The 15,829-nt window shown below is 36.5% G+C and overlaps 2 protein-coding genes across 4 annotated transcripts; one reads left to right on the forward strand and one right to left on the reverse strand.

The window, feature by feature from the left end:
• Window positions 1–863: 863 nt before the first annotated feature.
• Window positions 864–2,290, forward strand: LOC109206471 (LOB domain-containing protein 38-like). Of its 3 annotated transcripts, none has more exons than XM_019369292.1 (2): window positions 864–1,511; window positions 1,670–2,290. In XM_019369292.1, exons 1-2 carry the CDS (start codon window positions 1,328–1,330, stop codon window positions 2,056–2,058), a joined length of 573 nt encoding a protein of 190 aa, XP_019224837.1. In that variant the 5' UTR covers window positions 864–1,327; the 3' UTR covers window positions 2,059–2,290. The 3 variants fall into 3 exon arrangements, with proteins under 3 accessions (XP_019224837.1, XP_019224838.1, XP_019224836.1); XM_019369293.1 differs by having other exon boundaries at window positions 866–1,424; window positions 1,643–2,290; XM_019369291.1 differs by having other exon boundaries at window positions 978–1,511; window positions 1,643–2,290.
• Window positions 2,291–5,935: 3,645 nt separating this feature from the next.
• LOC109206472 (QWRF motif-containing protein 2-like) lies at window positions 5,936–15,600 on the reverse strand. Its single transcript, XM_019369294.1, has 6 exons — window positions 13,829–15,600; window positions 12,702–12,821; window positions 12,013–12,129; window positions 11,806–11,895; window positions 6,479–6,586; window positions 5,936–6,323 (listed from the first exon to the last, which is right to left on the reverse strand). The coding sequence occupies exons 1-6, from the start codon at window positions 15,281–15,283 to the stop codon at window positions 6,249–6,251; spliced, it is 1,965 nt and encodes a 654-aa protein (XP_019224839.1). The 5' UTR covers window positions 15,284–15,600; the 3' UTR covers window positions 5,936–6,248.
• Window positions 15,601–15,829: the final 229 nt, after the last annotated feature.

Here is a 15,829-nt window from a genome sequence, read left to right on the forward strand (position 1 = left end):
TTTTTAAGAAGGTGACTTTTGAATTATTTAATATAGGACATAAATCAAAAAATAGGTCTTTAAATTAAAAAAAAAAGGAGAAAAAAGATATATATATATATATATATATATATATATATATATATATAGATGAGACGAACAAAGTAATATATTTTTGTAATGTAACTTTTAATATTTGCATTAACAACTTCAGGAGGACCAAATGTCACACCTCAAAAGTTGAGTAAGCATTATGAGTTGTTCTTGGCAATTGAAGCAGGACAAAAGAGAATTATTCTTAAGTTCTAACAAGCAAATCGAAGAAATAAAGGAATGGTGTAAGAGATTACCAACTTAAAACACCTTCAAGTTGATCTATTGGATGAATAGAAAGTAGGCCAGTAGTACAAATAAAAGGACAATAAGAGTCAAATGTCATCTCGTGATAATAAAGTAACAAAAGAAAGGGAGAATCCATTAATCCAAATATCCAATGGTAGAGGTTCTAAATTGAGATGTAAAGTTGCGGAGACACGGAGCCGTTCGAACCCAAACTTTGGAGCACGATAGGAAAAAAAATGTAGACGCTTCATATTCCTTTTTTTCCTCATACCTTAATACAAGCATTAATGGCTGCTTCCACGGCTCGAACTCGTGACATATAGATCACACAAAAACAATTTTACCATTGCTCTAAAGCTCCCCTTCGAGCAACTATTGTATTCGCATCCTCTTATTGGTACAAGTATTGAATAATTTTGCACAAATTTAGAAACAAAAATAAACCATCTAATTTTTGTTTTATTAAAATTCGAATTATGATCTAGTGTGATTTTATTTTAACTTTATCAACTGTTAAACTACATCCTTTGATGCTACAGAGCCACATATGAACTTTATGGCAACAAATATAATATTGCAAATCATTTTCTACATAGTTATTTCCTCTCAATCATTTTATGTGACAAATTTCTTTTTAATTTGTCGCGAAGAGATTAATATATCTCTATATGGCATGTTTGTGAAAAAAAATCTTGAACTTCGTGTCCTTTCAACACTACCAAAGAATAAAAAATATTGTCGAGTTGTGCTTTATTATTAGGTAAAAAGTACTCCTACTTAATACTTATAGTACTTGAAACATTAACGAACATAAAATTCTAAATCTGCTTTTGGATACAGTAGAGCCACTGTATTCTACTACACTAACCACACTTGCTTAACCATAGTTATTCTTTCTCCTTCACTTGTCTATATTATATCGCTTACCCATTTCTCTCTACTCGTAGACCCTAGTGTGAAGAAAGGTGGACTTTGATATAGAAAATATAGTTCTCTCCTAGAAAAAATGAGCTGCAATGGTTGTAGAGTATTACGAAGAAGATGCAGTGACAATTGTACCTTAAGGGCGTGTTTGGATGGGATTGATGATCCTCGCGCTCAAGGTAACGCTACTCTTTTTGTTTCCAAGTTTTTTGGCCGTAGCGATCTCATGGCTTTCATCTCCGCTGTTCCCGAAAATCGAAGACCTGGTACTGCTACCAAACACGCCCCTAATACGAATTTCCTTTTTTATTTTATTGAGTTTTATTTTCTGAAAAAAAAAAAAGAAAAGGAAAATGGATATATACCTGGCTGATAAATTGATGAACTTTTCTAACAGCTTTGTTTAAATCGCTGTTGTTCGAAGCGTGCGGGCGGACGGTGAATCCGGTGACCGGTGCGGTTGGGCTGTTATCGACGGGTAACTGGCACGTGTGTCAAAAGGCGGTGGAGACGGTTCTCGTTGGTGGCAATCTACGGCCAGTTTTTGCCGGAATTCTCACTCCTACGCCTTACATGGACGAGACCTTCGAATCCTTCCGCAGCGGCGGCGCGTGGGATACTCCAAACCAGTTCTCAAACAAATCCGGATCATTCATTGATGGATCGGATCACACCGATACAACGGAGTGGGTCGGTTTGGAGAAGAGATTTAATACGACGTCGTCCATAGGTTCGGAGACTGAGTTATCGGATGTGTCACTGGGTTTGGATAGTGGTAATAAAGAGCCAAAACTTCTTAATCTCTTCGTTTGAGAGACTTAATTAGAAGTAGAAATAATAATAGTTAATTTCCAGTTGAGTTTGATGTTTTGAGTTTGAACTCAGTTGGAATTTAATCGGAAACTGTAATTGATCTCTAAATATTAGAGATCTTGAGTCAATTCCCTAACTTGGTTGAGACGTTGCTGTGTAATACTGACGTATCTTTTTTTGGCTGAATAAATATGAATGAAATAAAACATGACTTAATACTTTTTATTTCGTCTTATATGATTGTGGTGTTGTTACATATTATGCACTAATTTTCAGTCTCTTGCAAAACATTATAGTGCTCCAATTACTTTTATTTTACACAATCAATTAAGTTTGTAATAATTCTCCTTTTGATTGTAACCATATATATTATATCATCCAAGAAGTAACATACATTAGCTTTATTCACTAAATACAAGAGTACTAAGTACTACTTACCAAAAGGAAAATATATTCACAGTCAGTATAATAGATACTGTAAATATTTTCTATATAAAGTGTAGTAGTAAGATAGATACTAGATAGCTTGAGTAGCACCAAATAGTGTGACCTAGTAGAATAAATTGAGTTGAAAACCCTATGAGCTCAGGTTTAAGTCTCAACTCTCACCTCTCAAATTGAGGATTTACATGTTTAATTTCCTTTTTGGTATAATGAACGTTAAATGTGATCAAACTAATAATATTTGCATAACTATAAATATTTCTTATTAATGTATTTAGTTTTGTGAAACTTCTTATAGAATAAGTTTACGGGAAACTTACACAAATGTCCCAAACAAATCTCAACTTACCAACCTCTAGCCATTAATCATAGACTTACCAAAACTAGCCAACAAAAATTGAAAAACCAAATAATAGGGTTCTTTCTCTCAAAGAATCACATGCAAAAATCACCTTCCATATTTTTAAGCGTGATTAGCAACACTAGATACAAGACCGAAAGGAAATTTTATGGACGAGGTAGTAAATAAGGTGATGAAATACAAAAAATATACAATATTCCAAAAATCTAAACAAAAAAGGAACTTTTTCAATGGGTATAGTTGAAATTCATTGAAAATATATAGGTAAGTCAATATACAAAATTTGAGGAGGATTGGAGGTTATTTGGACTGGTTTTGTATCAAAATTCATAATTAAATCGAGTTCAAAAAAGTCTTCTGCGACACATATATCAAACATGCATCACGCATGTATCTCACACACAGGTATACATGGATATACATGTGATACACAATAGATACAAATATGATACATATGTGATACACAAATGATACACAATGTGATACACATATCATATTTTTCATGTTCAGTTTTTACGGAATTTTCAATTCAAACCACCTCAAAGCTTCACCAAATCATCCCAAAATTGATATTCAAGCTCCTTAAGTTGTGCCCAATCTATTCTAATAACACCCACTCAAAACAAAGTAAACATTTGATATTGTTTTGCTACAAATAGCTAATTGGCTAATATTAGTAATATTTTATCAATTGGCCAATTTTTGTAATGAGCTACCTATAAATGGACATAGTTGATAATTTTCCTAAGTTTACACTAGTTTTTTCCTACTTTACCAATTAAGTGCGTGCTCAAAGATAAAGGGTTATGTTTTAATCGTAGTAACGCACAACTAAACCTAAAAGTCTCCCAAGTTGAATAAGGATTACTCCAAGTCTCCAATTGGGTATTCGACACATAAAGTAAATTCGTAATCATGGACTTATTGAAAGCTTAAGCATGAGCTGTCACAATAAAGAGGTAAATGAGACCATCATAATATATAGAGAACTATACAAATCTCATCACTTACAGTCACACTCAACTAATTGCATACATAAAAGGGTTATACATTGAAGATGGAAAGAACTCATATATAAGTGGAGAACATCAAAAATCTGCCAAAGCTCCATCAAAGGACCACCTTTCATCACAACCAATAGATAGTCAACATGCAAATGTATCCATAAAGTTCATTTATAAAAACAAACTTCAATCCAAGGGAAAGGAACAAAGTATTGTACTCTAATAATAGAAATTGACCTATGTATACATTAATTTTCTGGCGAAGGCTGTTCAATTGAACATTCTTGTTTGGCTGTAGGTGCTTGAAGCTTCGCCCGTGTTCCTTATTAATATATCTAAATAAGTAAAATGTTATCTTTTTATCTTTTGCAACGTTTTTTCTCACAATTTTTAAAGTAACAAAAGATGAATTATAACCTATTAATTCTGAAACAGCTCTCACATATACCCATTTCCAATCCCTATTTCTTGAGGACATATTATCGTCTCCGGTTAGTTACGCATTAACGTTTTTTCTCCGTGATAACATGTTTAATATCATAAATTTCAAATATCTGTTTCTTCTTTAAACTTACGTCACATCAATGGAATAGAAAGAGTAATCCTTTCCCGCGTTTTTCTTTTGTTCGTTTGGTAATGTGGCAACAATTTATATAGTAGTAGTATAGGCTTTAAATATGTGAATTTTTGTAAGCAAAGCTAATTATTATGTTGGGATGATATATACATGTGCCTTTTGGGAAGGGAAGAATTGAAAAAGGGTTGAAAGAGAGAAAGGAGAAGTGGGAGAGAGAAAAGCCTATTCAAAAGACATGCGGTACACATCAGCATGGGGTCCACATTTTAGCTTCCCACCTTCAGCAGTGGGAACCACGTCACTTGAATTTACTTCCTCCTTCTATTCGGACAAAAGCAGATTCGCTAGCGGTTGCCTCTCGCCGCATCCGCTTGGGTAGGTCCCTCTGTTTTGTTTTCTATTCTCCACAAACACTTGACCATGGTTGAGATATGTGGTTAAACTCTTGTATTTTTTCCTCTTCCCAAATCAGCGCATAATGAATTCCCTCAATTATACAAAAAAGGTGCTAAATATAGTTCAAATTTAGCATTTTAGGCTCAATGTCTAGTCAATATCATCGTATAAAATAATACGAGTTATTAAAAGTTTAGGGTCAATTACTTGGATTTATGCCTAGAGGGCAGGATTCGGGGAAGGACTGGACCATAAGGGTCTATTGTACGCAGCCTTACCCTGCATTTCTGCAAGAAACTCGAACCCGTAATCTCCAGGTACTTGGATTTATGCCTAATTAAGCAAAATACAAAAGACAAAAGTTTTAAAAAATGTTGGAAACCTTAACTGCAACAAGATTATACATCAAGTTTTAGCAAACCCAGCTTTCAATCCGAAAGCACCTATTCCCCAAGGGCGTACCAACGGTTTAGTTATGGGTTCAATTGAACGCATAACTTTTACTCTAGACGGTATACAATCACTAAAACTATTGAAAAAATTGAGCTACGAACCCATAACTCATACAAGGTGATCGGTTCAATAGTTAAAATCGAAATCTTGAAGTCATAGAATTTAAAATCTTGGATCCGCTTCTACTAATTCCAATGCTATTTCTGGGGCAGCCTCAGTCTTGGAGCATGAAAACAAGCTGGTACAAGCTGGCGGCTACCCAGGAAAAATGGACTCTTTTTCCTTAAACACACTTATTTTTATTAACCACTACTTGATAATGCCATAAATTAAAGCAACCATTCACATTTAAGTGTCTACACTTGCAAAGTATCTTATCATTTGAATATTCTAGTGACGGGACTACCGATTGGGTGGTTAGAAGATTAGATACGGAAAACATAAAGCATAAATGAAAGATTTCTGCAAATTTCATAAGGCTTGTTATGTATGTATTTTAATAAAGAACTAACCCATATGTATTTAATTTATTAACCGCTCGTAATTTAGTTTTCTTTTGAACAAATTACCTTATTTTATTACTTCCGTTAAACGCTGATTCTACAATTCCTTGTATGAAAAGTTTCAAAAGTTACCAACGCGTGTTCAAAGATCTCCCATTTATTACTTTATCCAACTTATCATTGAAGGGATTACTTTTAAAGATGGAAGTATATATACATCTATAAATGTTCCTGAAGCTAAAAGCCGAAGATATAAGCGCTGCTATGAAACATAAAAGCAGCAATTTCCTACTCACGATGCATACAAAATGCAATTACTGCAGCATTCCACAAGCCTGAATCAGGTAACTCTAGCTATAAAAGAAACCAATTTGTCATATCACCATCACTTGGGTTAAAGAAGAGCTTCCTTTGATGTTAGTGTTTCCGTTAAGCAGTCAAAAAGATCAGCGTTACACTTCTGTTGTTGAGCAAGAAACCGTGTCTTTTAGTTGTAATAAATGTGTCCTCAGGCTACATTCCTTCACCTGTTTTACAAACTTTTTTCAGTTTAGAATAGATCGTTTGATATGAAGTATGACTCCTGAAAAGCACACTATTCAACTCAAGGGCAACATAGAAATGATCATTTCTCAAATGGTTTCCTTCAAGAGCTTTAGGTATAAAGGAAATTCAGCTTTACCTGTAGAGCTGTCAGTGATGACAAGAGATCGTTACAATGGTCAAGTAAAGCACGCTCGTTACCAACTACATCTGCAAGCTCATATACCATAGAATCCACCTGCTCTACCTGTGCACATATATAATTAACCTTGTTAAAGCAATCCAAGGGGATGTGCACCGACAAACTAGAAGGAAGTTTGGACTTTTAACTGAGACGATAAGTTGAGTACTAGGCAAACTCTGATCAGAATCCTTGAGAAATGAACAGATAACAAGAAAAGCAGGTTTGATATTCAAGAACTAAGCCTTTTGCTTTACTGATCCAGAAATAAGAATGAAAATTCCAGCTGCAAGCACTAAGGATGAATATTCCTACACTCTAAACTGACTAAACGAGAATGTTACAGCAGATACCTCATCTAACAAAAGTTATAGGACAAGTAATGATCCACAACCAGTTAATAACAATGTCACAACAAGACAATTTGTTGATTGGGAGCTGCATTTTTGCAGCTTGTGAATGGGTAAAATGTTATTTCTTGGTAGTGTAATGCCCCGTCTATTTCAATGGTGTCATTCTAGCTAAACTCAGCTGTATCAGCATTTAACAAATCATGTAAATGAATTTCACAAAAAACACATTTGTAAAAAACCATCAAGATCACTCCTAAACTCAACGATAGAGATGTTCTCTTTTTTGAGAATAAACGATAGAGATGCTCTCTGAGAAAGTACAGCTGCAAAAAAAAAAAAAAAAAAAAAAAAAAAAAAAAAAAAAAAAAAAAAAACAGAGCAGAAAGTTTGTAAAGAAAACTTAATGCTGGAATTAGTCCCAGCTCATATCATTCAACCATATACAGAAAGCAACAATATCATGCACCGGGATGTTTTGCAAAAAAAAAACTATACCAAAGAGAGGACAAAAAATGATGCTTATTTTAGGGATTTACGTAAATGAATTCCACCAAAGTGGGGAAAGAAAAATGATACATCATTTTTTGGCAAAAAGGGAGAGGTGCAGCTGTGTGGAACAATGACTCGAAGAAATGGATGGAAGGGACTCAAGCAAATCGAATACAGGACTAGGATAGTTGACTATGGAAGTATTTGTTTGCTGAAGAATAACGGAAATAACTCAATTTGCACTCAAACTCACATTTGAGGTTTACTTTGACTTTCACTCAAAAAGCTATACACTATTTTGGATGTTTCTCCATTCTGTTTTATCTGTTAGTATTTATTTACATATTTTTATGTGTCTTTGTGATTTTTACGTATCATCCATAGCATAGCTGTCTTCCCTCAATCCATTGTTATTCTTCATGCATGGCTTTTAGTCTGCTTCAGATGGTATGCTTTTTTACTCAATTTTACTTAAATTTGTCATTTCAGTTACCTCTGAGATAGAGATACCCATCTAAAATCAAGACCATGACCATCTAAATAACCCTTTGACTGTTTGACTAAGTTGGGTAGAATTTTGTATTTTGTTTACAGACTCCACCTCGTTTGGGATTAAGGCTTAGTTGCTGGTTGATTGATTGTCTTCTCGATATTTTCTACAGCTCACAACAAGTTTATCACAAACATTTGAAGGTTAAGTTGAGTTCATAATGTGAATCAAAGATCAAGGCTGGTCAATCACAATCCTTTTCTTTTGTGAATTCGTCAGTCATTACAGCATAAGTTAAATAAACCTAAAACAGTAGCATTGCAAAGAAGTAGCAAGATCGCACAGGAATACACTAGAGACTTTGCAAGTGCGCCAATGTTTAAAAGGATGTGGTGCGAGACTAGAGTTTTATCTAATATACCTGAGAGAAAGGGCATAAGATCAGTGAAATTTACATTTTGATATTTTACAAATTACAAAAAATTTCAAAGATCATAAGTATTGTAGAAATCGTACAAGAATTGCAAGATTTTATATATATATATATATATATATATATATATATATATATATATATATATATATATGAATATATATATATATATNNNNTATATATATATGAAGCACACAAAATTGGAGGGAAAATGCTAGTTTCTTTAGCAAAGTTTCACAAACAGTAAATCTTTCTTATCAAATACTAATTTCATTTCTTTAAAGATTCTTTAGATTCTTCTTTGATCAGTAAAATGTATTGAGATGATTTGACCAAAATGAATTGTACGACCAATTTAGGACCAAACTAGGCAAAATAGTCCGTTGTCTGTGATCCACTTAGATCGAATTGCAGGTGGGACTTATCAAGAAAGTATTTCATTCCAAAATCCAATTAATTCAACTCAAAAGATAACTATGCTATCTTCACTTTATTCGTAACACTTCCTGATAAAATTACCTTCCCAATAAAGCTACAAGCCTACACTTAAAAGACACTTCTCATTGACATTCTCAGATGTTAAAACAGGAAAAATTCTCTCAAAGGCTTGAAGGAGAGTTTGTTGTAGCCACCTCCACTGGCTTCTTACTCAGTTCTAATTGCCGTTCTCTGATAAGAATGAACCTTGGGCCTAACTCAACCCCAAAAGCTAGCTTGTGAGGTGAGGATTGACCAAGACCATATAAGGAGACCAAGATACCCATAAAACCACCGATGTGGGACACAACTCAACATTCTCCATAGCTAGTTAGTATTACCTTCCTTTATCCATCTCCAATCACTTCTAACTCAGTTTTAATTGCCTTTCTGTATAGATAGTTAATACTACCTTCTTACTTCCTGATAAAATTAACTTCCACTGAACCTACTAGCCTACACTTAGACGGCCCTTCTTATTGAATCTCGGGATAAAACAGAAAAAAGTCTCTCAAAGGCCTGAAGGAAAGTTTGTTGTTATCTCCAATCGCTTCATATTTAATTGTCTTTCTCCATAGCTAGTCAATATGCGTAACCAAGGTGTAACAGCCCAGCCTGCTAGTGATATTGTCCGCTCTGGGCCTAGGCCCTCACAGGTTTAAAACGCGTCACTAGGGCCCAGCCCGCTAGTGATATAGTCCGCTCTGGGCCTAGGCCCTCATAGGTTTAAAACGCGTCACTAGGGCTTAAAGGCTTGTTAACTTATACACCCAACATCCCTCTTGTGTTTTGCCGATGTGTGACTCTGTCTAAAGTCCGGGGTGTTACATACACAGGACGCTGAGGTTTGCCCAACCGCATGGGATTCGCCTAGACTCAGCACTGAGGTTTGTCCCGCCTAATCGGGATTTGCCTAAACTCAGTTGAACTCTGACCCACCATCGGCAAGGCTGACACAAGAGTGGCTTTAATACCATCTGTAACAATCCAGCCCGCTAGTGATATTGTCCACTCTGGGTTAGCGGGCTGGGGTGTTACATATGGTATGTAACACTCCAGACTTTAGACAGAGTCCCACATCGGCAAAACACAAGAGGGATGCTGGGTATATAAGTTAACAAGCCTTAGACCCTAGTGACGCATTTTAAACCAGTGAGGGCCTAGGCCCAGAGCGGACAATATCACTAGCGGGTTGGGCTGTTACAGAAGGTCCTCCCACGAGGACTTCTTTGCTTCTGTTTCTTCCTCCACTTACACTCAAATCTTTTGCCTTCTTCCTTGTCATAACAATCAACCCTTTATCTTTCACCCAGACCTCATCCGTCCTCCCACGAGGACTTCTTTGCTTCTGTTTCTTCCTCCACTTACACTCAAATCTTTTGCCTTCTTCCTTGTCATAACAATCAACCCTTTATCTTTCACCCAAACCTCATCCCATCTGGCACTGAGGTTAATATTTTCAGATTTTAAACTGATATTTCCAAGCATCACATTGTTCTTGAGGCATGAGGTGCACTGGCGGCGTATGCCCAAGTGATGGGGCGGTACCTACCTCACTTGTCTCAGGATGTTCTGCCAACGAGGCGCCTTAGGACATGCAATCAACCCTTTATCTTTCACCCAGACCTCATTCGTCCTCCCACGAGGACTTCTTTGCTTCTGTTTCTTCCTCCACTTACACTCAAATCTTTTGCCTTCTTCCTTGTCATAACAATCAACCCTTTATCTTTCACCCAAACCTCATCCCATCTGGCACTGAGGTTAATATTTTCAGATTTTAAACTGATATTTCCAAGCATCACATCGTTCTTGAGGCATGAGGTGCACTGGCGGCGTATGCCCAAGTGATGGGGCGGTACCTACCTCACTTGTCTCAGGATGTTCTGCCAACGAGGCGCCTTAGGACATGCCCCAAACACCTTCCAAAACAGTGGTAAGGGTCCCGCTTTTCTATAAACAATTTAGCTCTCATTCTTCATTTAATGCATTTCTGCAACAAAATAAGTGCTACCGCATATTGTTTAGGAACACTTTCACATGTTGAAACAGATTCTCCATGGTTGAGGCAACACATTTTTTCCTTTGTTAGGGAATATTTGCAGGACTATTAAGACGATCTTTTTAATTATGGCGGAGTTCGGATCAACTTGCACACACCTTGACGATTTCCCCCCATTCCAATATCTCCCACCTGTACATATATCGGGTAACTCTTCCCACCAAAACTTTTGCATATGGAAAGACGTCACCAGTTTTTTGGCTTTGAAACCTGGTCACCCTTATCTTTATTCCGACTTCCTCGACTTCTAGGTCCCAACCTTAGTTGCCAGGACTTCTAACAAGATTGCACAAACTTAAGGTAAAAAAAAAAATGATAGCAAGCATCTCTCTGCGTGCTTTCTTTCCCCGGCTTCTTAGTCTTGTGCAAAAAAACATAGATAAACTTCAAGGGGGAAAAGAGGAAAAAAAAGAAAAAAAGAAAAGAAGAGAAAACACCAAACTAAACAAAACTTTAAAAGTAATTTGAAATTATTCTAGTAAGACCTACTATTATTGCGCACCTCGGTTTTATCATCTTTTACTGGTTTTAAATGCTTGCTAAGCAAGCTAGGACACAAGAAAGCATGCAGTTGACCAGTATAGATATTTTGTATGCACTAGAGTACCACTTTCTCATCGCAGATAAGACACACCCTAGTAAAAATAGGTGGCTATGCAAATTGGGAGAGTTCACAACCTCCTTCCTTCCCCTCACCCCGTTGAAAACAGATAGATCATATTTTACTGATTTTAAATGCTTTCTAAGCAAGTTAGAACACAAGAAAGCATGCAGTTGACCAGTGTAGATATTCTTTATGCATTAGAGTACAACTTTCGCATAGCAGGTAAGACACATCCTAGTAAAAATAGGTGGCTATGCAAATTGGGAGAGTTCACAGCCTTCTTTCCCCTCACCCCCTTGAAAACCGATACTAGTCTATTAGCCATAACCAGAAAGAACCCCGAGCATTTACATTTGATCATTCAAAGAAAGAATAATTACCTTTGGAAGCAAAGAACACATTGAGGATCCCATTGCCTGCATCACATCAACGGCTGAAGAAATTGAATCTTTCACATTTTGAACTTCTGCCTGCAGATAATAGAACCGGAAACCATTATTCCTGAAAGACTAATATCAATAGGTAAAAGAATGCAATCAGAATTTGCATAAAAGATCATTTCAATTAGAATGAAAAGGAAAAAGTACCCTAGCTCCTTCCACAACAGGGAGACGACTAGTGCTGGCTTCCAGAGCACATATAGCTCCTGACAATGCATTGCGATGATCTCCATCAATCATACTCCAACTATCCAAACACGGCCCCTGAATTTGTCCATAAAAGAGAAAATGACAATAAGTGAAGGTTGAAGTTTATTTATAAACAAAAAATAAACAAATCAAGTAAACAATATAAAAGCTAGTATACGAAATCAAACAAAGTATATATACTTTTCATTTCACACCAAATAAAAAATTATCAGCCAACTTAGGCAGCAGGTACACCTCAGGTGCATCATGAACACCAATTTGAGATATAACAGGGCGCATAATAAATGAAATTGGCAGAGGTTTTTCCTTCAACAATATATTATCCACCAGTTAACAGCAAATCAACCAAACATCATGTATTTACTCCAATAATTTCCATGTCATTGCCCCCTCCCCAAACCCCCCGGCCTTCAGTTTTCTTCCTACATAGCGAGTAAACTTTTATTCTTTTCATCTTTGTTTCTTGTTTTTCCTTTTCAAATGCATACATGACTTTGTGGATCTACAAGCAAGAAGTGGTTATCTCATCGATGTATGTGTATCTATAAAAGCATCCTTTTGATGTCTATCTATATGTCTGAAAATAATTTGGTTTGAAGAGAAAAAGAACTGAAAAGAGGGCTTACTTGTCCTTTGAGGATGGAATATAGCTTCACATTTTGCCGCAACAGCAGCAGCTGAATTCTTTTGGACTTAACAGAATGCCGCAATTTTAAAGTAGTTAACCAAGCATTGTACAGGTTCCTCTGGTAAAAAAGACAATTTCACATTATTGACACCAAATCTTCACAGATTCTAATATAAACCACAACTGAGTTTCTGTTTACACTGTAAATTCCTGGGTAGAAGAAACTTACACTAATGCGGGTTGATTTGTATTTTAAATTTAACTCGACAATGAACTGTGGCTACACATTTTACAGTTTTCATTCTAAAATTTGAAGTTTGGTTTTTCACATTGTTAAGAATGATACGTGATTTTATTACATTTACATGTGAAAGTAAGTGAATAAGTTTAAGAAGAAATTACTGTCTTAGGCTTTGATTCAACATACGCAAAACATGTCTGCTTAGCAATTAACGTTCCAAGTAAAAAAGAACAACGCGTATCATGTATTTATTAAGTATTGGAGTTTATACCGGTATTAACTATTCCCCTGGGATAAATCATCAAATCAGAGAAAACCCTGAATAGGAACTAATCCTCAAGTATAGGATGTTATAGATAAGAAAGAAAGATATATTTATTATCCCGTTCAATCACGTACTTTGAACAGTATAACCACACCACCGCTGGTTGAGGTATTTCTATATCTACTTGAAAATTGAAACAGAAAAGTGAATCTCCTAAGTTTTAGTCTACTGGTATTTCTAGTGCACTTCATCTAAACCGTGAACTGAATTCCTCATATACTCTCCTTATTTAATTTGATCCGAGATAATCCTTCACCATTAATGGCAAATTTTCATCTCTCTAATTACTCTTAGCTTTACCAGTATTGGAATTAAATGAGCTAAATTAGGTGGAATAGATATAGACCATAAATCCAACCTCAACTAATTTGGAATTGAGCCATAGTTGATAGATTGATTTCATTTCCACAAATATCACTCATTACAAAGGTTCGCAACTGATAATAAAATCCAAGATGATGTTTCCGGTTCTTTGTAAATTGTTGAACAAAAAACAAATTGTATATGAACTCGTCATCAGCAAAATTTAGAGAATGAAAAGCATGTTAAAAAGTTTTACCTCCGCTGTTGTTGTCTGTGCCTTTAGTGCAGCTTCTGCTCGCGCATTGACGAATCGCCATTGAAGGTGACGATTATATAAAAGCCTTAATTCATGTGCATCAACTATCCGGTTCTCCCCTACCTTCCCTCTTCTTGCATCAGCAGCAAAATTCGAAATTGAGGGCATGATGCATGAATTATTAGATATTGAACCCATAATACCATTTCTTGTTATTGTAGGACTTGGCATCCTTCTTAAAGGAGATATCAATGCCTTATTTGGTGACGCTGGTCTTAGACCCCCTCGAGGAGAAGATAAACCTTTAGAAGCTGGGACACCCCGAGGTGATGTTGTGGGGCTATCAATCAGAAACTTCTTATTACCAATTTGCTTTGAAGGAGTCATTAATTTCAATGTACCATTTTTCTCCACAGAAGAACCAAGTTCTGACCCTCGTCGGATCCTGTTGTTAGTCTCTTGCCAAAACCTAGCAGGCACAACTATACCTCGTGGACCTCCTCGCCCTTGAGTCACAATTGGACCATCATGGACACCTGTAGTACTCCCTGAAGAGACACTTTCACTATCTGAAGCCAATGCATCAACAGATATAGTTGATCCATAAGCTGACTTCATATCAATCTCATCATTAACACTTTGAGGTTTCAATTTACTTTCAATTCTAGCTCTGTGATATATGCCAATTACCGATTTCATCGATGACTTAATGACACTTTCAGATCCAAATTTTGGCTCGTCAGTAGTACCACAATCCATGCTTCGTGTAAGAAAACTTGAATTCAGTGACTTTGACCTCCCCGGCCACCTATGCTGATCACTCGGCTTTACATTTTCAGTCCGATCTCCTCTCACCGGCTTAAGTAACTCTGCAGCTGCCGCAATTTTCCCCCTCTCCGGCGTGACAAACTCCGCCGTGACTTTCCTTCTCTCCGGCGTACCCTTCCTTACAGTACTACCAAGATTGTTCGTTGCAGGAGCAGGTTTTGCTTTACGGACAGGTATAGATAATGACTCACCTTGAAACGAAACGGATAAGCTCCTACTGGAATTCAATAGCTGCTTTGCCGCAGTAGACGTCTCTGTTGATACAGGCGTCACAGGCCGTCTCCGGTCCACTGATTGGGACCGTTTAACCGAACCGGGATCCCGAACCGGCGTCGCAACCGGTCGAACCTTCCTAGTCAGCATCGGCGATTGACTCCGCAATGAGGCAACGGAGTTTGACGACGAAGAGTAAGTAGTCGAAGTATTATTCGACGACGTCGTTGAGACGGAAGATGAAGAAGAAGTCGAAAGGTACCGAGAACTAACCTCTTTGGTTTTCGGTCTTCTAGAACGTCCATTATTCTCAGCTTCTGAAGGCAACAATGGCGGCCTTTTCGGATTCTGATAACTCGAACAATTCGACGTAACCTTAGGATTTAGCTTCGTTGTTGATACGGCAGCTACCATTGCTACTCTCACACAATCTTCACATCTCTCCGGAAACTTTTCATTTCACTATCTTAAAACCCTAATTCTCCAAAAATTCAGCTGAATTTATAGAGTAATCAGTGCAAACTACGAAGATTAAGCGGAAAATTATGTATATTAATGCGTGTATTTATGTGTAGAGATTATTACATTGGTAGTTTTTAGAGAGAGAAAGATATATCGGAAAATATGACCGTTACGAACGTCCGACGAAAATATACGCGGAGGAGAGAGAGAAAGAGAGAGAGAAAGTGGGACCTGAAGGAAAGATTTGCGAGCATAACTGTCGTACCACTGTAGTGCATTTTCGAAGTGATAAAAAAGGAAACGCAGTGAAAACTTGTGCTTTTAGCCTTTATGGCTTGTACCCTGAAAATTGATTATGATACTATAATGACAGGATAAGGTAAAATTATATGATTGCTTAATAACTTACTCTTAGTATTTTATTACTATTGTTTTTAACAGTATTTTTTATTTTGTTTATTTATTATTTATTTCAGAGAATACCCAAGCGTGGAGCTT

The sequence above is a fragment of the Nicotiana attenuata genome, unplaced genomic scaffold, assembly GCF_001879085.1.
Source record: "Nicotiana attenuata strain UT unplaced genomic scaffold, NIATTr2, whole genome shotgun sequence".
Classification (NCBI taxonomy): Eukaryota; Viridiplantae; Streptophyta; class Magnoliopsida; order Solanales; family Solanaceae; genus Nicotiana; species Nicotiana attenuata.